At 47.3% G+C, this 26,294-nt stretch overlaps 8 protein-coding genes across 8 annotated transcripts; 5 read left to right on the plus strand and 3 right to left on the minus strand.

Annotated features, from left to right (window-relative positions):
• Positions 1-1,691: 1,691 nt before the first annotated feature.
• LAJ45_03706 (uncharacterized protein) lies at positions 1,692-2,525 on the plus strand (the record flags this gene model as incomplete). The annotated part of the gene is made up of 1 exon (XM_046113290.1): positions 1,692-2,525. One exon carries the CDS (start codon positions 1,692-1,694, stop codon positions 2,523-2,525), a length of 834 nt encoding a protein of 277 aa, XP_045973583.1.
• A 2,022-nt stretch (positions 2,526-4,547) lies between these two features.
• LAJ45_03707 (uncharacterized protein) lies at positions 4,548-5,272 on the minus strand (the record flags this gene model as incomplete). The annotated part of the gene is made up of 2 exons (XM_046113291.1): positions 4,548-5,065; positions 5,224-5,272. The coding sequence occupies 2 exons, from the start codon at positions 5,270-5,272 to the stop codon at positions 4,548-4,550; spliced, it is 567 nt and encodes a 188-aa protein (XP_045973584.1).
• Positions 5,273-8,295: 3,023 nt separating this feature from the next.
• LAJ45_03708 (uncharacterized protein) lies at positions 8,296-8,925 on the plus strand (the record flags this gene model as incomplete). The annotated part of the gene is made up of 1 exon (XM_046113292.1): positions 8,296-8,925. The coding sequence occupies one exon, from the start codon at positions 8,296-8,298 to the stop codon at positions 8,923-8,925; it is 630 nt and encodes a 209-aa protein (XP_045973585.1).
• A 1,655-nt stretch (positions 8,926-10,580) lies between these two features.
• Positions 10,581-11,225, plus strand: LAJ45_03709 (uncharacterized protein; the record flags this gene model as incomplete). The annotated part of the gene is made up of 1 exon (XM_046113293.1): positions 10,581-11,225. One exon carries the CDS (start codon positions 10,581-10,583, stop codon positions 11,223-11,225), a length of 645 nt encoding a protein of 214 aa, XP_045973586.1.
• A 1,905-nt stretch (positions 11,226-13,130) lies between these two features.
• On the minus strand, positions 13,131-13,535 carry LAJ45_03710 (uncharacterized protein; the record flags this gene model as incomplete). The annotated part of the gene is made up of 1 exon (XM_046113294.1): positions 13,131-13,535. One exon carries the CDS (start codon positions 13,533-13,535, stop codon positions 13,131-13,133), a length of 405 nt encoding a protein of 134 aa, XP_045973587.1.
• A 507-nt stretch (positions 13,536-14,042) lies between these two features.
• LAJ45_03711 (uncharacterized protein) lies at positions 14,043-14,486 on the minus strand (the record flags this gene model as incomplete). The annotated part of the gene is made up of 1 exon (XM_046113295.1): positions 14,043-14,486. The coding sequence occupies one exon, from the start codon at positions 14,484-14,486 to the stop codon at positions 14,043-14,045; it is 444 nt and encodes a 147-aa protein (XP_045973588.1).
• A 3,071-nt stretch (positions 14,487-17,557) lies between these two features.
• LAJ45_03712 (uncharacterized protein) lies at positions 17,558-17,939 on the plus strand (the record flags this gene model as incomplete). The annotated part of the gene is made up of 2 exons (XM_046113296.1): positions 17,558-17,746; positions 17,796-17,939. 2 exons carry the CDS (start codon positions 17,558-17,560, stop codon positions 17,937-17,939), a joined length of 333 nt encoding a protein of 110 aa, XP_045973589.1.
• Positions 17,940-21,186: 3,247 nt separating this feature from the next.
• Positions 21,187-22,091, plus strand: LAJ45_03713 (uncharacterized protein; the record flags this gene model as incomplete). Its single annotated transcript, XM_046113297.1, has 2 exons — positions 21,187-21,510; positions 21,783-22,091. The coding sequence occupies 2 exons, from the start codon at positions 21,187-21,189 to the stop codon at positions 22,089-22,091; spliced, it is 633 nt and encodes a 210-aa protein (XP_045973590.1).
• Between the last annotated feature and the right edge of the window lie 4,203 nt (positions 22,092-26,294).

Raw genomic sequence — 26,294 nt, forward strand, 5'->3', positions numbered from 1 at the left:
TTGGTGTCGAGAGGGAAAAATACTTTATAATTATCTTGTTGCGCTTGTCTGGCATTGGTTCTTCTATATATTTCACTAGTCTTTCCTATCATTCATAATCATAATGATATCCATGTACTCAGCCATGGGGTGGAAGTCCTCCCTTGTATTCATATTACAAAAAATAAATATTGCATGCACTGAGAAAAACCTGTCCAGTTTCTGATAGAGTGAATGCTCTCCTTTCGTTCGGTCAGGAATCAAGGCTGTAATAGACAGCATCTTGCTTCTCAATGAAAACGTGCTTAGAGAAGTGGCTGATACTGTAATGCTTGCGAGTTCTAATAAATAACTGCAGGAAAATACACAGTGATTAGATAGTAAGAGAGGATGATCATATCGAGAGGACTACTTGAAAGAGCTTCCCTCTTTATACGACACAACAGGGGACAACCTGTCACGCCACCTATCCCTCACCCTAGACCCCTGGTTGTAATAAAGTACGTAACCGACAGTGACGGCAGACTCTATCGATAAAGCCACCCGCTCATGCAGCATGAACACAGAACACAGAACATCACTCGGCAAAACGCAACAACGACAGTGGATCAGTTGAAGCGGCGGATACGTGGTCCTCAGATCGATGCGAGGGGATCCAGGCCCTCATTCCGGGTGGTCTAGGTGGTTGTCTAGGCCTCTGTTGATAGGTGACGCATTTGCTCTGACCCAAATGCGAACGCTACCCAAACTCCTGACGTTTACAGATGGCACGACCTGTTCACCGATGGGTACCGTAACCTGTATGGGTAGCCCATTGGTTGATATTGCTCCTTCTTCCGACCCATACGTTGATATTGAACTAGTGATGAGCGCGAGCCTGACATAGAGCTCGAGCTGACTTGGCAGGTGGAGGTAAAGGCTCGAGCTCTCATGATCTTACATAGAAATAAGATTAAATGAGAATGGGAATGACAGAATCAGACATTCGTTGCCAGAATCAGCAACGTATTCCTACCTCAATGCGTCACTCAATTGATCAATTCTCAATCAAATATAAATACCACCTCAGTGCAATGATTCGACCATACAATCTCACGCTAGTGCAAAGGCTTGCAAGTCAAATCATATAATCAGGGTTTTTATTTTAAGTCCCGGACTCCATTATTGATTGATTCAGCGAAAAACGCTATCGATCCGCCGTGGCCCACAGGAAGGATTCAGCATTTGGGTAGCTCATAGAACCGTAGCTACCCATTCATGAATTAGTAGCACCATCGAGTGACAGCGGCCCTGTGGGTCAACCTATGCGATGATATCAGCGTATGGGTAGAGTCCGGCGTATGGGTCAGAACATCATAACCACTAGGAACCACGATGGTTCTGAGCTCATGTTCGTACAAGAACACACATGTACAATAAGCACCGGCAGATAAAAACCGGATCTTGGCACTATTATCCCCAACGATATTGTTGATCGTAGTGCCCAGCGGAAGTCGACACAAGCTGGGCAAAATATATCAAGCCAAGATACGTCTCCCACACTCACACTCCCACTCATAAATACCACACCGGCGCTCCCCACACTAAATCCACAACAACAACAACAAAAAAGAGAAACCGCCTAAAATAACCAACACAAAAACCGGGAACCGTCCCCACCCACCCCACTCCTCTCCACCCCCCGCCCTCACTCCTGCAACAAACCCATCAGCATGGAGTACCCCAACCCAAACAGTCCCGCCGCGCGCACCGCACGCCTCAACGCCCTCCGCGAGGCTCGCGACCAAACACAGGACATCGTAATCGCCGCACGCGAAGCCCGGAACCAGATCCGCCTACGCCTAGAGCGTGTCGGGTACCACCTCGGGCACGGCCGTGCCTTCCACGGCGTCATAACGCCGGAGATGCGGGTCATGATCACCAATGCCGCCGTGCAGCGGCAGCGGTATCGGCAGAACAAGGCGGCACTAACGCGACAGAACGAGGCGCTCGAGAAGGCGGAGGAAAACGAGGCGTACTTGGCCGCTGAGGAGAAGATTGAGGAGGAGAGACAGCGGTTTGGCAGGGAGGAGGAGATGCGCATGAGGCTGTGGAAGAAGGTGACGAAGAAGAGTTGGGCGCAGAGGAAGGAGGAGAGGGTGGCGAAGAGGATTGTGGAGTTGGAGGCGGAGATAGGGAGGAAGCAGGTGAAGTTTCGGGAGCGGGTGGTGAGAGACATAGCGGAGAGGGAGGCGGAGATAGCGGAGAGTCTTGAGAGAGAGAGAAAGAAGGGCAAGAGGGTTGAGAGGGGAGGAGAGGAGAGGGAAGGAATAGAGAAGGAGATGGAGGAAGAGGAAAAGGAGATGGAGGAAATGATGGCAAGAAGGATGAGGGAGGAAGCGGGAATGATGGCAGGAGATATGATGGAGAGAGAGGAGAGTTTGGTGGAGAAGATGACGAGGATGGAGGAGTGGGACGCCGAGCGGGTGGCGGAGGTGGCGCAGGCGGGCAGGGAAATAAAGAAGGCAAAGAAGGCAGCAGAGGGAAAAGAGAGGCAGGAAGATTGAATTCTCTGCGCCGGCTTTGGTTTTAGGTAGCGGCTACATTTAGTGCTTAGCCATCTATATGTACTTTAGAACCATACCTGCCGCTTTTGCAATGAATAAACTCCGTAGAAAGTAGTTTTTTCTTTTCTTTTTATATATTTGTTTCTCATTAGGGCGTTTCATACCTCTCTTCTCACCCACAGAATATTAACAAAGTGGGTGATTTTTTCGTCCGACCGTTATCACTTTTTCCCCGTCCCACTCCAGGATGAATACCCCGTACCCCGCCAAACAACAGTACAGCAACAACGACAACGAGCATAACCCCAACTCCCAATTCCCAAATACCCGTCCAAACCCCTCCCCCGGTGAAAATGACAAAATCCAGAACACCAGCGCACAACACCACGCACTCAGCACCCCAACTCACAACACAAAAGCCTTTCCAGCAAACAGCCACCAACTTCCGCAACATGTCCACCTAGCATATCTTCCCCACCACCCCGCACCCCGAAAAGACACCAGGCTCACCAAGGAGGAAGGAGGGTGGGAGGGGGGGGGGGGGGAGAATAGGAACCTGTGTCCCGATTGAGTGCCCGATTTTGTGAGAAAAGGTTTGATTCACTATATCGACATACCACTCCCACGGGGCGTCACTGTATTCAATACCAGCATGAGAAGAAAAAGGAATCGAGGGGTGCGTCCTAACCTCCACCTACCTACGCTACCAGTCCACATCCACATCCACATCCACACCCCAGATCCCCACAACACAAAACACACGAAGCGAGCATATAAGTGGTGGGTTCAAGAAGCATCACAAAAAGGTAGTTCCGCGGGTCAGCCTGCTATGCGTGGAGGAAAAGAAAACACAGGTTCAGCTTGTGCCCATTCTACAGTGGGCATAAGTGAGTGGTAAGTTGGGTTGGTGTATGTCCCTCGAATTGTTTGGGGCGAGAAAACAAGGAGATGAGGATGACAGCGAGGCCGAGGTTGGGTCGATTTTCTTGCAGATTTTGGGGGGGGTGGGGGGGGGGGGGGGAAGGCGTTTTGTCACCACCCCGGTATGTTGTTCCAACTCCAGTCGGGTTGGGGAGTGAGCTCTATGGGTTTTTTCTTTCTTTCATTTTTTTTTAAGTTTCGTGCCTACAAGCGCCCCGCCCAACGTGTCAGTACTTCCCTTAACCTTTCCAACCGAATGTACTCTCTAGCTAGTCCAGGGCGTAAACCGCTGACCCTGTATAGCAAACCACCGGCCCACCTACCCAAGACCCCACCCCGAAAGCGATATGTTAAATTAACAAGCTGTATACTGGTTTTGTATCACTTGAGGCAACGCATAGCGCTCACATACACCAATAATGAGGGCCGCTGGGAGCCTGGGAAAGGAGCTGCTCTGTCCGAGCTGAGCTAAAAGGATACATGGGGTACTACGTGTTCCTTTGCTAAGACTCAATGTTATTTTCTGTATGAAACACGAACGCTCTGTGAGAATATGACTTGATAAACGGTAGTTTTATAAGCCGTGCTCTCTATATAGTTACAGTACTTGCTAGAGCAAACTCAGCTTCTCGTTGTTGCGCAAACAAAAAACATGGAAAAAAGAAAATAAAGAGTGGCCAGAGAGGGGAAAACTCTGTGGATGGTTTTCCATGTTTAAAGACTCATACGGAAGAAACAATATCAAGATAAAACTCTCAGACTTGTATTGAAAAGAACTAAATCAGCATGATCTCGGCACACTAACCTCGCCGAAATCCACCGATCTCATAACTTTCCCTCGCCCCCACCTTTCCGCTGAGCAGCACATCACGGCCTTGCCTTATCAAACATCTCCATAAAGCTCATCTCCATGTATATTCCGACCCTCAACACCCTGCCTCATTTATCCAGCAAGCCATACACTCACGCCCTCACCCCCACACCCAGAATAGAAGCATCACCAAAAACACCAACCCCAGATACAGACCCCCCCCCCCGCTAGAGTAAACACAAAATCCCAACCCTGCACCCCACCACTACCTCGCCGCCTTCTTCCGCGTCTCACACCCCGTCACCGACACCCGCCTCTTCCTCTTCGCCGGGCGCAGCAGTGCCAGCGGCGGAGACAGTGGAGGTGCCGAAGACGACCTCGACGAGCTTGACGAAAACGGCGGCGGAAGCGACGACAGATTCTCCTGCGACGACGGCTGCGCGGGGGAGCATGTCGGTGGCGAAGACGTTAGGGGCGGTAGAGAAGACGTGGGTGGCGATGAGACGGGTAGGAGAAAAGATGGGCGTGGGGGGAGGGGCTGTGGGGTGGGGGCTAACATTGCTGGTGGGGAGGAGGTGGGTGGTCCGGTGGATGGGAGGGGTAATGGCAGTGGTGGTGAGGATGGTAGTAATATTGGGGTGGGTGCGGTGTCCGGTGGGGGTACTGATGGTGGTTGGATTGGTGGAGAGGATGGTATTGGTATTGGAGAGGACGCTAGAGAGGACGCTATTAATATTGGAGTGGGCGCGGTGCCCGAAGTAGTCGGGGGGGTAGGGGTGCTCATGGTTCGGGGTGATGGGGTGGTCTTCTTAGACCTTTGAGATTTTGATCGGGGGAGGAGGGTGGGAGAGAAGAGGGAGAAGGGGAAGGACGAGCTTTGGTGGTGCTTCGACGAATAGGAGACTGATAGAAGAGAATCGTGGTGAGTAGTCACCAGGCATACATATACGATTCGGTGTGGGAGACCATCAGTATACGCGGTCACGGGTACGTATGCAACAAAGGAAGCCGCCATCGGGGCAACAGCTGGCCGCGTGAGGGCGAAGGAAATGAGCGGAGCACCTAAGGAGATTTCCTCTGACCGAGTCCAGCCCACGAGCTAGGTAGTATTATCCCCGAAATATACCGAAAGTCATTTATGTAAAAGATGCCGAACTGTGTTATTCCAAAAACTTCGCACACAGAACATTTACACTCGTTGATATAAAGGCATCGCGTCTCAAGTCTAGCTCTGTCACAATAGTGTGCATTTCAAATGGAATGGAAAAGGCTTGTTCTGATACGTTAACCAAGACGCTCATTTGGCCAAATGAGCGCCCTATCGAGCAAGATGATGGACGGGGCGACCCCTTGGCCAAATGGGCGCCCTGAGGGACTTTTGATCCAATGATCAAGAGGAAGCTTCCGGCGCAAATTTTCCACAATTTCCCCCCAACAATTAATGTGCTCAGGACTTGAGAAAATTCGATACTCAAAAGCCGATGCTTAATAAGATAAGTTTGATCTTGTAATGAGGTTGATGAGTATGGTACGAGAATTCTACGGATTTGTTTTATGTCAGGCCGCAGGTGTTCCAACCCCATAGAGCTTTTCGCGTGCAATCCATCGAAGTTCAAACAGAGTACAGCAAAACCTATTATAATTCCAACCACACGGTGGCTATTGGAGGGATGCGATTTGTGGAGCTATTTTTAACAGGTTGTGTTCCCTTCGAGAGGGTGCAATTATGTCAGGTTTCTCTTTGCGTACTTGATGACTGGAATAGAACTATTACGCGAGCTTGTTTAATGGAGCGCGCTATTCATCATAACATGGGACTTTTGAAAGGATCGACCTATCCATCAATCTTGGGGAATCGTGCGCGCACTTAACCAAATCAATGTCTTAGTCAACGGATCAGAACAGGCTTTTAGACCCGCAGATATCCATACCACTGCTGTAAAGGCCCACCACCGGCCAGCCCGACAAAACCCACAAGCCTCCCCTTCGTCATATGAAGTATTTGAAATACTACTTTTGCCCTCATTCTACTTGAATACACTCTCTTCTGGGCAAGACTTTCGAAGCTACACCTCCGCTCCCGGGTGTACATGACCAAGAAAGGTCGTAGGTAGGTCGATCGATATATAGGTCCGACACCCGGTTGGTACTCCTTACACAAACCCTATCTGTGACTGAGATAGATACTATAACATACATGTATTCACCACTCAACCAATTCCTAAAGACCTTGTGCCGGATTTGTACAGTACGATGCCAGTCGTGAGCGTCAGGCGCAACCAGATTTCCACAACCTTTTCACGGCGGGTTGGTACACAAGATATTAAATGTCAAATTATTATTATTTATCTACTATTTAACAACTATACACAAATTCAGCTCTCCAAAGGATCAATTGTGGTTGCTGTGCTGGTACCCGTTATGGTTCGGGGGGCGTTGCGACGCCGCGCCTGACGCTCACGACTGGCATCGTACTGTAATCATGGATTATCACTCGTATATCATCGTCACGTGCCTCGGGAGTCCAGTGCTCTATTTTGTGCTCGATAAATGCCCTGAAGACGTATGCGCGGTATAATTACCTCCGATCCCAGTACTGCACTCTTTTTCTAGCGACCAATTTATCTCCTGTACCAAGACCGCGCTCACTACGTTTAAGAGGTGGAACGCAGCGCCTGGAAAGGTGGCAGTCATGGGGTATCACTCGGGTTATTTTGGTTATGAAATATGACTCCGGCCAGGCATTCCATGGCCAGTATCCGAACTCGTGGTGTCTGTTCAGTCTTCATTAGCATAATACGTGATTCCAATGCCCACCTCCGGTACCACTATTATGGATTCCTGTGTTCGGTGGTTTCACAGTCGTGAAGCACAGTGCTCTCTGTACCTATACCAACCGACTGCTTCCTATATTATGGTGTGACGTTCTAGTTCCACAAGAATCAAGTTGGTTAGCGTATCCGGCCCAATTATAATAAATCTATTTTTTTTATCCGGTCGGCAGCGATCCTATAATACCCTTATTGAACCATCCCATCCGGAATCCCAAACCGTTAACTGCAAATTCAAAAGAAAATCTATATAGCGTTCAAAAAACTTATAAATCCACCTCACAGTTGTATAATATTGTGTACCTTTCTAGTCGTACAAATCCAGTACAACCAACTGCAGCCAAGGAACACCACCTGAGGAGGGACATAAGTCTTGTATCCCACCCCCGAAGAATGTTTCGACGCCCAATCGCGAGCCCGCATTGGACTAGCGGGCTAGGATAGCTACTGCATAAATAGTTCCTTTGTAGGAGGTGTTCATCTCAGCGAGGGTCGAGACCAGCTGAAGCCGCTCTTTTGATTAACCCTAAATACTCTCACGACTCGAGGTCTGTATGGTTGAGCCGTATATTGTAAGGCTCATAGATGTTGGCAGTGAAACGAGCCACTATTCAATTGTAACCCGAACATATCCAGACAGAAATACCACATCGCGCTAAGGTTTCTTAGGCAGTAGCACTACTCACCCGAAAGTATTGATTGGGGTTCCAGAGATGCGGTAGGTGCGATTCCTTGCTGGTACTGAATACATCCGCATCCACGTTTGGTTGTTTCTTCCGCTCGATTCCGTGAATACTATACGGCCTGTGCATCTAGTGCGAAAAAGTAAACCTTATTGTATATTTTACTGCGTGTGAAACCTAACGGTGTAGAATATGAAGGTGGGACATAGGAGAATGTAAGACAACATATGCCTATTCCCGTATTCTAATACTGTACCACATAGCCCCGAATATGCAGTCTGGAGAAAATGATATAGAAATACGACGTTGCTCTCCGGGTAGTGTTCTAGATGGAGAATCTTCCTACTATGCATGCCCGTTTAGCCGCGGGTGGTACCTGCAGGAGACTGCCTATATATAACCCAGTGTCAGCGTTATTCCTCCTCAATATCCAAACCACGCTTCTGCAGATACACAATCGTAACCGGTCACGTACCTTCGATCATTGTTCCACAACCTCATCCGTAAACCCTTTTTATACAATCATGGCCAAAACCCCTAGTACTGTCACTGAGTTTGGCGCAATCATTGCAGTCATCACCCAGAACCTCGACGGATATAGCGGGGGTCTCCAAAATTGGATGTGCCTCTTCAAGCAGAGTGCCCAGCCTCTGAGCGACTACACAATCGAAGAGCTGTCCCCACTTGCAGCTCTATTAAAGAGCTCAAATATACTCCATACCATCGCACTTCTAGACTGTGACTCGCAGACATTATTGCCCGAGGGTTTCTTCCCCTGGACCGGTAAGACTGCGTGCAATCATTACATTAGCAACGAAGACAATCCAATTCTGGAGAGGAATAGTCTGCATATTTATAGAAGATATTATGAAGCGCGAGAGGCATTGCTGCCCCTCAGAAAGGGGATTCAGGACGTCATAGCCGCCAAGTTTAACATTCAGAAGCCAGAATTTGAACAGAGGCTTCATGAGAATAGGAAGGCAATACTGCTCAGCCAGGCAATCTATCAGCCTATGAGTGAAGAAGACCAAGACGTGTTATACGGTGAGTTTGTTGCAACACAAACCCAAAAGTTTCATAAAGCAGACTCAGTTGAGTATTCACCGTTAACCGGAATCATCTTTAATTTCAAAGATGGAGAGCCTGTATTGTAATTTTAGTTTTCTTCCTTGATTTTTCTCTTCGAATACTCTTTGCTTTACTTGGCTGATGTAACTTCCCCGCGTATGTCAGTCACATTAGGTTTTATTATCAAGTTCAAAACCTCCTTTTTTTGTAACTCATTTCTTTCTTTCCTGTAGCAAATATTGCTCTAGCTGTTGTCTCCACCTATTGATCAGATGTACGCTCCTTGTCCTCAAGGATCCCACTTAAATACAGTATTTATGGAAGATAGCCTCATGGAAGTATGCGATACGTATTTAAATATTATACCCAGTTCCCTGTGACCCCATGTTAGTATTAGCGGAGTGGGTAATCTAATAATGGGCACTCCCGAGCTAGGTTTCATCCCATCGATCTGTCCCCATAACACACAAGGAGGTGTTCTGATCTACCGACTACGCCTATCCTGGGCAATGTTTTCAACCCGGTAGGGTAGTAGAACGGGTACGATTCCCAGAGGTTAAAAGGCGTTGGTACAGATTTTGGCAATCACGCCAATAGGAACCTAGAAGGCCCGGCTAGACATGGCAACTGTGATGCCCATCAACTGACTTGTATAGCCGAACCTTGACAAACAAAATGCATCTGGAGAATGGTCAGTTATATCTCTCCCTGCCTCGAATAATAAAGTGCTATACCCCCTACCTCACGCCCTACCACTGCACATCATACAAACATACCTTCACCAACTGAACTCCGAATTCCGCTGCAGATTGAGAGACATACCGCACGGCAGTGTAATAGCAGCGGCCTAGCACCCATACACTGGCACAATCCTCGTCGGCTGTGGGGGGTTGGCTCTCCAGCCGGGAGTGGGGAGAGAGGGGTCCGCAAGCATTTGCACTCGTGCCGACAGCACTGCTGCAGGTATCCAAGGGAACGGGGAAAGGTCGGAAAAGTGAGGTTCGTTGCTATTATATTTGAGCTGATTCGTATGTGGTAAATCTACATTTGGGGGGGGGGTAGGTGGGGTACTTCCATCCAGAAAATACGTATTGGTTGAGCGGAAAAGCGATGGCAACAGCGGAAGTGGCCTAAGGACAGCGTGGTAGTTGTTTGTCTAGGCTCGTCCCCAACCAGTCTGCTTTCATGCTTCCAGCCGACGGATCATATTAGCTTTGCTACTAAGCTCTGGGGGATGGGTACGAACCTATTGTTCGTGTTATGCTAGGGCACTGGCTAGCGGGAGCTGCTCTGGATAGTGGTGATCTTGACTGGCGTTGATGGAACACATTGCAGATGGCTTTGTCTCCTTGTGTGGTTGTGGATTGAGAGAAATAACCTCGATCAACGTGCTCGTTACTTGCTCGAAGAAAGGCCACGCCGGATGTCAACTGACTAGATTTTTGACATTCGGCGGTGGAACACGTTTTCATATGGCAGCCCAGGGTCAGGTGTGGATGGTAATTTGCCATTTGTTTCAGCACCTGCTCCCCGCTACATCTGGGTCCAATAGCTCATCTCAAAATCTTCTTCACTATCGATCAAGCTACACAGTCTACACAACCAAAAAAAATCAAAAGAACAACATCAACGCTTTAACATACTACAAAGATATCGGATGTCATTGCCTTTACCTGGAAGCCTGGCTCAGCTAGTCCATACACAGCCCACCAACGACACCCGGAGAAACACCAACCTTCTAATGTTTCTCGAACAGTCCATAATCTCTCCAACAGGCTCTACAGCCCCCGGAGACCCCACCACCCCGGCCGCTACCAACTATCCCCATACCCATACCCCCAACCCCAACCCCTCCGCTGCCAGTTCACCCGAAACAACCGACGACCCCGAGACCTGCGCGCTAACCCCCCCACCCACCACCTCCACCCGCTTCACCGCCCTCCTCTCCACCAACGCCGCCTCCCTCACCCTCGCACGTCACTCGCGCACTGGTCTAACCACCCACCTCCACACCCTCACCGCGCAAAAAGACGCCCTCCTCCACAAGCTGCAAGACACCATGACAACCCCCACCCCCCACTACACCGCCACCTCCTACGACGACGGCCTCATGGCCACCCACTCCCTCCTCACCGCGTGCCGCGAGGCAGAGTCAGACCTCGCATACAACTGGCTGGAGCTGTACCAGCTGCGCTCGCAGCGGGCGGCGCTACTCGCTGCGAGAGAGGCGGAGATACAGCGGCTGCAGAAGTTGATTGAGGAGGGAGAGAGGGAGGTGAGGATGTTGAACGGGATTGTGGGGGTGCTTGGGTGCCGGTGGCCGGGGGCGCCGGTGGAGGTGAGGTATGAGGGGATTTATGGGGGGAGGTGGAGGAGGGGATGGTAAGGGGTGGGGAGGTGTTTTTTAAGAGGGAGGACGCGGAGAGGTGTTTGGTGTGGGTGCGGGGGCAGATGGGTGTGTGGAGAGCGGAGTGGGAGAGATTGGTGAGGGGGGGTGATGGTGGGGTGTAGGAGGGGGTTGGTGGGGTGTGATGGAGGAGGTTGTTGTAATAGGGAGAAGACATGATCGCTGTCTGCAAAGCCTCTCTTGTAGATATCTCACGGTTGTAAGAGTCGTTCTTTTTAATACCTTAATCTCTACTCATTATATGAATGATTAAAAAGATATTATATCTGCATTTCAAAGAATACTCTCATGGAAGTAAACATGTTTACCAAACAACAGTTTTAGATCAGACACCATGGCCACCAATGTCTGGTCCACCCGGTACTAGTCACATGAATCTCCAAGCCCTTCAAGTGATGAAATCTAAACCCAACGACGCATTGACACTCGACGCCCCGTGGAAGTCCCAGCCAAGGGGGTTCAAGGAGGCGAGTAACATGATCGAGGCAACCCAACTCCTCTCACTCACCTCGAGCTGCACAAGCTTTCGACAACAATGTAGTAGTGGCATAGTGTGGTTTCTGCGGTCTTCGATATCTGTTATCAGTACTTTGTCAAGGTAGTTTTGATGATACGTTGTTATCACGGCGTTTAGTTATAAAAGCAGCCTGTCTCTTCTTCTCTCGTTGCTTCTTTCATCTAATCACACAACTATGAACTAGGCTCAAAGCTGGAGCACCTCAGGCATCACCTATTTTTACCGGCAAGGGGCATCCTGATGAGCCACACTAAATTAAACCTTCACGCATACGACTAACTCAACCATCGCATGGAGTCCCAAACGAACTCCCCCCTCCCCCCCTCAAGTCCCCAAGCACCAGAACGCTGGTTCTGGGCATGGGAAGCATGTACATGTGAGGCGTTGAAGCTACGAGTGCGAGCGTAAACGGGAGTTCCTCCTAGTAAGAATATGATCACGTCTGCGAGACAGTGTTTCCAACGGTGCTTCAGTTTACCAGTTCAAACCGGTTTTCTAGAACCGTTTAACAAAACAGTTGAGTTCAGTTTTGCCTATTCACCATTTGGTTCAGTTCAGTTTCTGACTTGGGTAAACCGGTTTTCCATGCAGGTGGAGCTCCTCATCTTCTATTATGTACTGGATTAACGGTTTTTTTCTGAACTCCTTGCAGCCTGATTGGTCAACAGCTAAAGGGTAGTTTAGTAAGCACGACACATCAAAATACTGAGCGCACGACTGATCATGAGCGGGACCGAAGGTCCCCATAATTGAAGAAGGGGAGGTGGAGGGGGCCGAAGGCCCCCATTCAAGGCATTCTACATACAATTCTTGAACACTTAATACCCATAATACAAAGTACAACTCGTGGTCGCGATTTGGCACACCCCTAGTACAAAGCACGAACACCTTATCAAGACCAACCCTAACCCAGAACACTTTTAGTATAGAGTTCCTGCCAGACTAGTGCCAAGATTTCAGAACCGTTCTGCAATATAAACCGGTTCTTATTAATTCGGTCGGTTCAGTTGTCGCCCATTTGTATTCAGTTCAGTTCAGTTCTGCTGAAAGTAAGAACCGGTCACAACCGTTGGAAACACTGCTGTGAGAGGGCAGTCATTTTTTATCCTTCACAATTAACTTTTGAAGACACTACAGGGAGAGATAATAAGAGAAAAATAGAAATTCAAAAAGCAAGATATTTATTTTCTAACCACTCTTGCGCGTTAGGTATGACTTAGTAAAGCTATGTATTTTTTACACCCAATTCCCCCCTCAAATCTGTCCCTCCCCCACCTTCCCCTCCCCCTCCATACCGGCAACCGCCTCCTTTTCACGTTGCTTCTTCCAGGCCTCCTCCGCCTCCGCCGCCTCCCTCCTGATCCTCCTCATATCCTTCTCCACCCCTCATTCACCACATCCTCCCTCTCCCTCCACAGCAACTCCCCCCTCTGAAAATTCACCCCGGCCATCATGGTCCTACAATCCAATATAACACTCAGGCACACCTGGAGCCTCGCCCCCTCGCCCCTCATGTTCGCCGTCATATCCACCTCCGCACGCGGCGCACGTGCCTGAAGGTCGTATCCGGCGCGTACAAGGCTGTGCCGCACCATCGTGATGTCGAAGCAGACTTCGGCGTGCAGGCGCTGGAAGCGCGTGATTGTGCGCGTCATGATGGCGACCCTTTCTTGAATGAAGGCGGTGCGCATGGCTGAGAGACGCTCGGCGAGGAGGTCTTGGGTTGTTGGTGTTATGGTTGCGGGTGGGGGGTGGGAGGCTTGTTGAGACATTGTATATAAAGGTTACGAGAGAATAGTTCTGTTGTTTGGCAATTGCATTTGGGGATGTGGAGAGTAGGGGCTAAGGGGCGTTGAGTCGGGCTTATAAAGACCTGGAGTAAGTGGTTCCCATCTTAGCTTTTCCATCCGGCCTGGGTATATTTCCCCTTAAACCTGATGCCGGTACCAGCGGCTTGGCTTGCTTCTTGGACAGTTAAAGCTCCTATCAGCGCTAGGGGATTTTAGTATGTATTACGTTGATGTTAGACTTTAGATTCAAGGTGTTACATTAAACGTCCGGCTCCTTTATTGATTGTGTTGAAGGTGTGGATAACGAACTTGAACGACACAAAATAATCTCAAATAAGGTCAAGAATTTAAAGACGCTACAGCGAGAGCAAAGTTTAAATAGCAAGATATTTAGGTTGTGATTCTTGCATCAGTTGCTAAAGAAAGATGAAGGACATGATAATTGTGACAAAGGTTGCAGAAGAGTCTCTTTAACTGCTGCACACTAACTTAATCCTGATCCTCCAGGTCAACACCCTGTCCATCCACATCCTCCTCCTCTTCCACCTCCCTCATTCTGGTCACCTCTTCCTCAGCCTCCGCCTCTTTCGCCCTCGCTTCTGCCTCATCCCTCTGGGCGTCCTCTCTCTCCTTCCACAGCATATAGTTCCGCGCATCGTCCATCAACTTCATCGAATAGTCGGTCTGCATAATAACGAGTTTGCAGAGCTCCATGGCTTCCACAGCGACCTCCATATCATCCGTCATCGTGACGCCTTCGTGCGGAGCCCGGGCTTGGAGGTCGTAGCCGTTGCGCAGAAGATAGCACCTGATCATGGTGAGCTCGTGGCGGGCCTCGGCGTTGAGAGGTCTGGCGGCCCTGATCGCATCCATGGCGAAGGCGCAGGCACTGGCGATGAGGGCGGTGCGGGCGGCAGGTTCGATGATAACCATTCTAGCAGTTATGGGGAAGATCTAGGTGAGACGATAAAAAGAGAGAAATCGTAGGACTATGTGTCCTTTATAGGAGGTGAGTGGTGCCCAGGAGAGGTTTTGCACTCAGGTCTGGGATATGTATCAAACTCTGACTGGTACCCAGGGGAGGTTTTGCACCCAACCTTGGGATACTCCCTACACCGTGGCCGGCGCATATCGTGCAGCATATTGCCCCTTCGCCATCCTCTGGCGGGAGTCCTTAGGAGCTTTCATAGTCGTAGACTGAGCCTTGAATCACTGGTCCTTGAATCGATAACCCCACGATATGAACCTTCATATATGGATGTAGATTATGAAGTTCTTCTGCTAAACTCTTCCGGAAGAAGTAAATGAGCCGTATCCTAAGGGGCCCCAGATCAGTCTTCCACTTGATGCAAAATACCAAGATCTACCGCCGCAGAAACCAGCCTGCTTTGTCAAAACATCCGCATAGTCAAAGTCATACCCATCTTGAAAAGCATTCGAAAAGCGGCTGGAAATTGCGCCCAAGGATTCCACGTGTGGAAAAGATGCAGCGAAAGTGCTGGGTCATAGTAGAAGGATGGAGAGAAGACAAGGAGCTGACAAAGGTCAAAGAGGTTGAAAAAGGATGCAGGCCTATGTAATGGACCGTGAGGGATCCTATAAACGACTGAGTAGCTCTTTAGTTAGTAAAAGTAGATAGTCAGTACAAGAAAAGCTTACGTTCACCTTAAGGTCCCAATCCTATACCACCAAAACCATGTTCTTCCTAATGTTTCCACGCCAAAGTTCAAAGCCAAAATACTGCCTGCATTGTCTCCCCCAGTGCAGCCGGAAGTGCAATAGATCTCTTAATACGTCACGTCCCTAGATTCAGACCACAATATTGGTGGTGAGCGAATGATGATCAAAAGCGAAGGATCGAGGTCCCGCACCTTTTATACTCTAGTATCGGACACGTTTTGATCACATACCTGTCATATTCCAATGATAATACATGTCTCCGTAGATGGTCACGCACCGTGGCTTTGTTCGAGGTAGGCTGAGGAGATAGCCTGGGTTGCTGCATCTTCCTCCATCTCGCGTATTTCGCTTTCAACCGGTATTACTTTGTGCTCACTGTGTAACACCTCGCCACGCAACCCACTAAATAGATACATACCCGGATGCCAGCTATAAGCTACATAAGATAGTAAACCTTCGACCGCAAAAAGCACCTCCACACTGCAATTAAAATGGTTACAGCTAGTAATTCACCAACATATATCCCACAGCTTCAAAACTACTCCGTCCATTCTTTATCACGAAGATCCGGGGTGCAGTGCCATCGTATCTAGCTCCCTAGCTCAAGACCCCCCGGCCCTCATCATCTAGGTCCACATACCGTTCAGCAGCACGGTCCAGACCCCGATATATATAACTTCAGGGCGGGATTTATTCTATTCCTATAGCTTCAGCTAGGACCGCTCACCTGTTACCACCTTGTGCACACCCCCCCCCCCCCCAAAGAAAATAAAAGGATAAAAAAAAGGTAAAAAAAACATAGTCATTACGGGGACGGGTCTATGTCTAGCTCTAGGAACTCCACACTCCATGGTCATGTACTATTTAAATTAAGCGCCCTCCCCTACCCCCCCTCCCCACCCACACCACAAAACAAGTAACGATAAAAGAAGTCTTGTGGAGAATCGTGATATTACTCTCTGGTTCACTTTTTAACTACCATGTAGAGGCCGGATTGATACCGGCCCTTTCACGAACAAGATTCTTTCCCGACGCGACTGGAGAAGTGTGTGACAACACTGGATATGTATAAGTCATTCGGCTTTAGTAGGAATACCTTTGTTACAACACTCATAGGTTAAAAAAAAAGCCAACAGTCATATACTATCACTCGAAACGCTCACGAGTGACATTCCATGAACAGGTCACGTGTATCACACAAAAGCTGCTTTCGAGCATGTCCTTGAACACTACGGTGATGGCCTTCTTCCGAAGGCTTTGTTGGTAGGAAGAATAGGCATACTAATTACATGTAAGCAATTAAGAGCTTGATCAGTGTTCACGAGATCTTCCGAGGGGAATGGCTGGAGCCGGTGACACGAGAAATACCTGCATCTTTGACCATGTACCTCGAGGGGCATCGAGACAACTCGAGACATCAGTGTATGAGGAAGACCAGAATGGATCCCCTTGAGGTAGAGGCACCCGATACTCTCCGTCTCCCTCCCTTCGCTGACACATTAAGCTAATTGACACCACCTCCGGTGGTAAAGTTACAAGGAATCGAAGCTAGCTATCTTCTATGCATGTGCCAAAAGTGCCAGTAGTGCACAACATGGAGCGGTATTTGACCTCTCAGTACCCCCGCGGGGAGGACTGGGCGTGGAGATGCAAATTACTAAAGCTTTCTTTGTTTTCGTAGAAGGAGCATTATGCGAACAGTAGAGGTTTCCCGTTTGTTACCAACCGTAATCATTTCATGTCGATGCCCCATCTCAACTTATATTATTTCAAACCAGGTAGCAATTGGTGAATGAAATAATGCCTTACGCTCTTTTGCCTGCTACTCTGACCCGGAACCTCTTTTTCTTTGAAAGTACTTCCCCGCGTGGCGTAAACAGAACAATCATGGCATTGAAGGGCTGTTCCGGCATATTCTAGTACACCGTTAACGTCCTATGTAGGTTGCCTAGGTGCAGGGCCAGGCATCACCCGCTATTTGCGAAATTTCTTTTCATCCTGGCCTTTTATCTATTAGTAGAAGGATAGGAGGATAGAAGGATATAGATATATCAGTAGATAGATAGATAGATAGATAGATAGATAGATAGATGTTATCGATTAGGAGATAAGAGGTAGGAGATGCGCAGTGCGCTATCCATGCCTGACAACCTGTTAGCACACCTAGCCCAATACACCAACCAATCTCCCAGGGCAGTTAAAAAGGAATTGCACCGTGCCAAGACCCTATAAATTCCCATCACGCCGTCCCTTCTCTTCCCTTCTCTTCCTCCACAAAATCAACCATCAAACCGAAACATTCTGTCCACCTCCAACCACCCACCATGACCACCAACACCACCCTCCCCGACGACGTCGCCTCCACCCGCGACACCCGCAAAGCAAAGGTAGCAGACCACACACATGGCATCGATCATTCAATCGACCAAATTGCCTCTGTTATTACGGGCGCTACACTCCACCTGGAAACGATCAATAAGAACCTCGCGGGCCTCGGCTATGACCCCATTTCTGTATCACGGTGTTACGATTACGGCGCAAATGCGAGGCTTGATCTTCCAGGATAAGCAGATCAGGTTGTACAAAGACTTCAAGTTTCAGCAAATGAGGCTTTATCATGAATTGAAGGGCGAGATTCTCAAAGAGGAGATGGAGCTAGTGAGAGAAGAGAAGGCGCAGGATGAGGCGGCGGGAATTACCCAGTAGGAGGTTGAACTTGGTGGGTAGACTGCGGTGGTTAAGTTCGGATACCAGATTCTGATAGAGACTCAGTGTTTCTGTACTTGGGTAATTTGTATTGACAAGGATATGGAAAGAAATTAGAATCCGGGGATTAAACTTTGCTATCAATGAAAAATCTCTTTTTTTGGGTCTGAGACCACCTCTCCTATATGAGCATTGAGATTAGAAAACCTATACAGTCCGTTCTGTACGGATAAATTAAAATGAGCTTGGGAGGCAATGCGCACAGGATCTTTAATCCATTCCAAGTTCTCTTCTAATGGATGTGTTCCAACTTAATCGCTGTTTGCCATCTTTTTAGTGTGGTGAGTATTTCAACAGGAGTATCATAGACGAAAAATTCTGGAGGTTCAACAGGAATATCATCGGATAGTGATGAATGGGAATGATATACAGCGTATTACAAGTAAGTCAGAGAAGGAAAGAGAATAACCTGTGGTTAATTTAACTAAGGAACAACAGACAGCAGGACAGCAAGACAAAAAGACAAAAAGACAGAACAGGACCACAAACCCTTTACATGCCAACCCGCCCATGAGCAGCCAACGTTCAACAAGGAAGAGCCACATCTCAATGAATTTATTCTTAGTTACCGGGAATGAATAACTTCGGTAACCATCTACCTTTAAATTAAGCAAGGTCTTTGAAGTCTACCAAAGTTCCAACAAGTCAGCTACCACCTGACCATAAACATACTTACCAGATTGCAACGTGTCCGTTAATTTCTCTCTTTCTGACGGGACTTCGGCGCTTTTGATTATGACCGAGCAGCGGCTGGTGCACTTTCAAGGTTGGTGCTTTTCTTTCCGAGCGAGATGGCTGCCCTATGCAGATGGTCCCTGGGTAGTAAATACCATACGAATAGCCTCCTCTATTACGAACTAATCTGAACAGAACACTCCATTCAAATTCCAAATAGCTGGCATTTGTCCATCAGTGTTATTTGGGTATTTGGTGTCCGTTGTGAGGGATACGATATTACCACCTTAATCAGCAAGGTCAGAGTAATTTTGGTCACCGTGGATAGAGCCACCCCCATGATGAATAATATCCGGATAGCACGTACTATCCAAGTATTATCTGGTCAGTACGCCTATCTCAATGAGACAGAAATTGAGCTCCTCCGCTGCTGGTCGCCTTCCCCGGAAACGTTCCTTGGACGTTGTCTTCTTACATTTGAGCGATCTTATATTATTTCAGGACATTCCCAGGCCTATGGGAAAATTTAGAAACAGAAATATGCGCCCATCTCTAAAATATTAAAAATTAACGCAACAAATATTCTCGGGTGCTCGCTGTCTTGTGTGTAGTGTCGTCGTATCGTCTCGGACAACTCCTAAACCAGAAAAAAAAAGATCGCCCACCGGAAACGCTGAGGAAATCAGACACTTCAGATGAGAGGATAGTTAGGGCCCTAATCCGGGATTGAACCGGAGACCTCCTGCATTTAAGAGAACCCAAAGCAGGAATCATACCACTAGACCATCAGGGCTTATGGATGAGTCATAGTCCTTACCTTGATGTAGCATTTTGACCAGGATTAATCCTTGTCCCTCCGGTGGCGTGACATAGTGTTGAGGCGACAGGGGGTTTCGTAAGCATGGTTAGTAGATCCCTGCTCAACACTAACGCGACCCCCTGTAAGAGGCATCAAAATGTAGGTTTCTATTGGCGGGCTTGTTTGAGCCAAGAAATAGTAAAAGCGCCTTTCTCAGCTCAAGCGCGTTGGTCCGTGATACATGTAGAAGAACAGAAAACGTGGAGAGAGGTAGGAAACGACATATAATAATATTCACAAAGCCCGAACGGTCATGTCGAAAACAACACCGATATGCAACCCCAATTTTGATATTACTGCTTTACCATATGCCAGGCTATGTGAGAACGAGTATTATTTCATTACTATGGGGGGGTTTCGACTTAAGACGAGGTTTTCGGGAGAGATTCGAGATCTAGAATCTATTTATTCCGTGCTAATGACACGATTTAACCACTCAACAGTGGTACCGGATCGCGGAGGTCGTGTGTTAAATTATAAAGCCAGTAGCGTACATATTTTAGCGGGCTGGCCTCGATATGTCAAGATATAGTAATGTATTATTTGGCAGATATTGAAGCACCTGCTGCGCGTCCCACGAACGCACCGGGACAGCAATAAAAGCAGAGCTATCCCTTCTCACCCAGTTGCATCGGCGCGTTTCCGCCGAGCCTTGGGGGGGGGGGGGGGGGGTGTACTGCCAGACGCCTGTGGGCACCGTAATAGCCACGGGCTAAGGCAGTAGATGGTATGCATTTTACTGATCTGGCTATGGAGGCTGGTGTATTACTTTTCCGGTGTATCACAGGGGTGATTGTGAAAAAAAAGGATATTGGCATAGCTCTGTGGATCAAACAGCCGGTGTCTACATGTAGTCTGGGGAGACGGTCATAGTGCATTACGCACTGGCCAACTCGCCGATCTCTTATGCGTGGGGAATGTATACTAGAGGCGCTCGACCGGCGCTGAAGCTAGGTAAGAGCACTTGGATAAGTGTAATACATCGCGTCGACCAGCTGTAACGATAATGATAATGTTGTGTCTATAATTATTGATGTACCCAGGCATGAATTAAAAGGCCGGAAACTTTAATAAGGATTAATATTTGCCTGCAACGACATCGGAGTACCATTTACGGCCCGCCCAGCCAAAACAAGCGCTCAACGCTCCGTTTCAAAAAGACAACCTATGTCGTTCAACTATGGTTCGTGACCAGGACCTAGTACACCTTTTATCTACACCTCCCAACCTGCATCACCTAATAACCATTATATAATACTTACTCCCGACCCGTCAGATTTTCACAAGTTCTAACATCACTAGTTGTAGTAAAATATTCTGATTCTACTCTGTTGCTACTTCGCACCAGTGCTTCAGAAAGCTCGCTGGATTAATTGAGGTCTTATTCTGTAAGGTGTCCTTCTCAATTGATCCTTTTGAAGTTGGTGTATCTTCTCTTACAGTTTTCCGCTACCTCTACCTACTCTATTCTCCGATGCTGATGACCTATAAGGAGGTTCAAATTCAGATTTTGACATCGCGACACCATCCTGCTCCATTTTTTGCAATCTCTAGGATCCGGTAGGTTCGAATTTTTGACATCCTAGAACCATTGCCTATCTCTCCTCGACGCTAATCTTCCTGTAAGGTTTCAGCTCCACAACAGGCTATCAAATGTGGACCACTGCCCGTCGGTCTCGGTTTGGACCAGAGGGTGAGAACAGTTCAATATTTGAAGATCCATATATTCTAACCAGTTCAGCAGATGGAGATGGAAGAAGAGCTAGCCCAACTACATGGACTGTTCCTATGAAGCGGGCTATGTTAGAAGCATTGGTGGCTGGAGCTAGGGAAGGCAAGCGTGATGGAAATGGATTTAAGAAAGAGGTTTTCAAATCCGCTGTGGATGAAGTTAATAAGCTCTATTGCTCTGTTTCTCCAGGTGGTTCGGAGAAGATACCACTAGCGGTTGGTCGCATAAAGTATAAAATAAAAGTTGTAAGTTGCAACTCATATCAGTTTCTGTTCTCTTTGGTTGCCTATAACTCATGTCGTGTTGTATGTTTTATACTAACGAAGATGCGGTTGAAGAGAAAGTACAAAACCTTTATGATGCTTAGAAATGGTAGAGAGTTCGGTTGGGATGAAGTGACGAAAGTTCCAAATGCCCCCGATGATATCTAGAATCGTACGATTGAGGTAAACTAATTGTTTATGGCTTTAATCGTTTTGGCTATTCTTTACTCTTTCTAATCGATAGATCGGTATAGAAATATCGCGGTGCTAAGGACTTCAGATATTACACCCTACGCCACTATGAAAAGTTAGAATTGCTTTATGCTGGTAGGCTAGCTCCTGAGGAACTCGCACTACCCCCAGGTGACTCGAAGAGAGAAACTGCTGTCGAACGCGTACAGAAGCACTATCATCATTGGGATGCACACAGGATGATTGCCGCAATGAGCATTTTCTCAGATGAGGCAAAAGCTCAAATGTTTTGCGGTATGAAACCTGGTGCAACCCGTGATGCTTGGATCAATCGAGAGATTAAATTCTATGAAAATGACTTCCAGCCCTGATTGCAGATTGAGATAGGTATTTCTGTCCCGCCTTGCCATCTTATAATCGTTTCGCATTTTATCCGCACTTAATTCTCTCAATATCAACACTCGACGGTCTTCTACCTCCAGAAATACTACTTCCCAGTCGAAATCCCTTCTGTCCGCTTCACTTCCGTCCTCTATATCCGCTTCATCGTCGATAATACTGCATTCATCATACTCTCCGCATATAGTTTTTCTATTGAGGTTACGCAATGCTGTCAGAGCGGATACGAATCCTACCCCTAGTTCATATGGGTACTCGGGGTTGAGGATAGGATCGGAAATCCCTTGTGGAGTATACCAAAATTCTTTCAACCACGGTCCCTAATTAGAATGCCGAAGATTGAAACGTTCTTGTTTTGTTTTCGGCTCTTCAAAGTTTAGAAATGAAGTACTTTGATTTCAATAGAATTATCATATATTCAACTATCAATTGCTTGCTCTGTCAAACGATAAAGAACTCCTCGATAGGGTGTTAAAAACCCTCTTCTAAGCCCGTAACCACTATCTACAAGGGGATACTTCTCGTTTGAAATAAGACGATCACCATTCCTAGAGCATACTGCAAAACTCTGCCGCCTTGAGCAAAGCCTTCCAATATAAGTACTATATAGATAAAATAAAGACAGAAACTGCACTTCGCCAATACGTTTTTTACACATATGCTTTGCGATCATAGTAATAAGCCACAATTTGTGCCAGTAGTCAGCTTTGAATAGTCTTGTATTCCTAGCGGTACACTGTCTGCCGATGGGAGGTGTACCGAGTCGCTCTATATCTGTATGATTACATCTAATACGGTTCATGGTGTCTTTTTCCGGTTAAAAAACAGTAGCTGTAGGATAATTTTGAAATATACCTGCTGATAGTTTCCTACTGCGTTGAAAATGCTCTAGGCGATTTGGTTACTACCGCCACTTTCTACGATGAAGAGATATGTTCTAAGTTGCTCTTGCACGGTAACATTCGCAGTATTTTCAAGTGGTTGTCGGTTTTCGAGCAGTGATTACAAGCGTAGAAGTGTAGGTAATGGTATACGCAAAACTTCAGAACGCGACGGGGGTTAAGAGTTAAAAGTGCTTCTACACAGTAATGTCTATTCAAAGGGGAGGCTCGGCATGTTTCTGTATAAATTTTGAAGCTGGTGTATCCGCCAACCTCCCATGCTAATCTTTCAAATTTTTCCGGCTTGAGGAGGGCATCGGTTCGTGGCTGAGCAGCTTCAAAGTCGTCCATCGTAAATGTGTTGTGGTTGTGTGCAGGTTGCGTGATTGAGTAGGTAGTTGGTTGTTAACGGAGAAGAAAAGGTGTGAAGTGCTTTTTAGAGGGGCCTTATGGTTGATAAATGTGGGTTGAATAATGGTGTGCCAAACAGTCAAATAATTTTGTTAATGGAGTCTGGGGAATCATGCTAATGCTTTCCTTATCGCCAGCTGAGACATTTGTGTTCCCTCTAGGCTAGTGCCAAGACGTAAGACCACAGCTGGCATTATGGGACTTTTTTTTCTTTTTTCTTTTTTCGTTTAATTAATTAATGCATTAATGGCATGGAACCCTACAGTTATAGGGATTGGCCTGGTGGTACTAATGGTCGGCAGTTCCCTTTAGCCCTCTAAACAGGTTCTGTTCAAAATATATGATTTATTTATTTACAAGGAGTATGAATCCGGCTCTCCCATCATCCTCACATCTGCAGTTGCGCCATAGGTATTTTGCACCGCACCAGGTCCAGCAGAAAGGACTGCAGTAGCAGTATTCTTAAGTGAAATCCTCACTTTAGAATTTACCACATATATGTGTTTCCCTACATGGCCGCATAGGCGTGAGGGGCCGCAGTTACCGGTAATGGTGTTGACCTCTTAGATGGTTTGTTAGCATATATATAACCAGAGTAGGATAAGAGTTAAAGCACACCATTGTGAGAATCTTCTCAGCGCACCAGTTACGAGCGGAGGCCTGCAGAAAGCAATAGTCCGCCTGACAAGCAACAGGCAGAGCCGACACCCCGAAAATATCTCCTCTCTGATTAACGTCCCCTAGGGCACACACAAATACGCTGTGTGGGTTCCATATGCACAGCGAGGCCGGTTGGACGTGAGGCAGGCAGTGCAGGGGCCCGACCTACCCATGGTAGGGGGGCCCCACTAATGATCCCTCTCCACCACTATCTGTGCAATGTTAGTATATTTGGTGTGTTGAAAATTTGCGTGATATTAAACTTACGAACTTAGCTGAAGATGTTCGAATGATTTAGATGACCCAATACGTCACTGCTGTCATCCCCCTCACTTTTGGTCTCTTAGTTCAACGTGCTCGATTGTTCGGGTCTTGAAGAGTAAATACCTAAAGGGTTACCGTTTCGAATGAATTCGATGACTCAATGAAGGCAGTCAACCTCTATGAAGAAATTAGTAAAGGCCTATGAAAGGAGATGTCGATATAAGAGACATACATAACACCACCAGCACAATGGCGAAAACGACACCCATCATGAATGGTAAAAAGAATAGAAGGGAAAGAACGGAACGAAACAAATGAAAACCCACAAAACAAGCGAAACCTACAAATACAACACCAAGAACCCATTGCCGTATGCCCTCTAGGAGGGCTGCGAATGATTGTCAATGACTCAGGGAGGGTTGTATCCTCGGCCCACCCGTCAAACGGAGCCCGGCCGATAGCACCCTCAAAGCGCCTCAACTGTTCCTCGACTTAGGGAAATTCCCCACAGACATTCAGCCTGGGAATCGACACATCGACTTGAAAGCCTGTGCAACAAGGCAGCTGAAATTGACCTTGCCCCGGTGGGATCAGTCAATCCTAACGAATACATCTGTGATTAGCCTCTTATAATTTACCGTTAATACAGTTGATGATACACTTACTATTGTCACAGCGGCCAGCAGACCATATTTCGGGGACTGAATCCTCCTCAGGACCAAATCCTGAGGTCTAAAGGTCTGTTACTTGTTGTATTCATAGTTAGTGATGTTCATATTCAATTTGATTCATCAATTAATACACTTACGGCAAAGAAGATTGATGTGACGAATGAGCTTCGAACACAGAATCACCTCCTCTTAGGTTGTGGTGGAGGAGAGGAGGGTGAATATTGGTCGACACCTGCGGGACGATGGAGGAAAAGAGTGATTGTAGACCTATACATCAGGTTAAGGTCTTATGGATGGATTGAGGTGCATGGAGATGATTTAAAATATGGATGGCGAGGTTTTAAGATGGGGAGAGATATTGCTGGGCGTGAGGGTGGTGGGGAGAGGAAGAGACTGAGAGTGGGTAGGATGGGTATATATAAGTGCTGTTGAGTAAGATACTTTACAAGGGTAGGGCTGACAACACCTATATTGATTGATTAATGCAAGCTGACCAAGCAAAACGGTGACTATGGTCTCTTCCGGGAAGAAAGAATGTGAAAGGACAGAACATTATTATTGCTTGAATCACTATACGATTTCCAGCAGTGTACCATACTCAATGTATAGATTAGGAGGCGTTTTAATTAGCCTGCTAGTCCATTCTTTGTTATGATGCAAGGATCCTCAAGATATTTCCTATAGAAAGCGGTATCTGCATCCATTTCACTGTTTACCAAACGACATCAACAACGCTGCATGGTCCTCAATACCAGCTCATCATCGAACCCTCTCTTATTCCTTTATTCACCTTAAGAAATTCGGAAGTACGACAAACCCACTCACCATGGTTTTGAGTCACAGTCTATCACTCGCTCATAACCGTTGACAGGACAGGCGTTACAGAGCAGGAAGGCAATGATATGTGGCACATACCCACCGAGCTATGCCCGAGCACTCACTTTGAGCATAAGTCTCGTGTACTAACACCCAGTATTCTCTCTCTCGGGGGTCTACAGTTTCTAACCACAGGCTATCACTCGGGGGTTTGGTTCTTCGACTCACGCGGATTGGGGCAGACATCTATTGTGCAGGTGATCTCAAGACAATTTTAATGAGTTGAGTATACTAAAAAAATGACAGCTTTTCCTTAAGTATGATATATACCCCCTGAACAACCCACCAGTGGGAAGCGCCTATCATTCTAACATGTTGGGGAATCCCAGATATTTAGGGTACCAATCAAAGTATGAAGAAACTGTTCAATTCTGTATCAGTTATTACAAGGTTCTATTACACAGACTGAGTA

This window comes from Morchella importuna (genome assembly GCF_003444635.1).
Source record: "Morchella importuna strain M04M26 chromosome Unknown Morimp01GS008, whole genome shotgun sequence".
Classification (NCBI taxonomy): Eukaryota; Fungi; Ascomycota; class Pezizomycetes; order Pezizales; family Morchellaceae; genus Morchella; species Morchella importuna.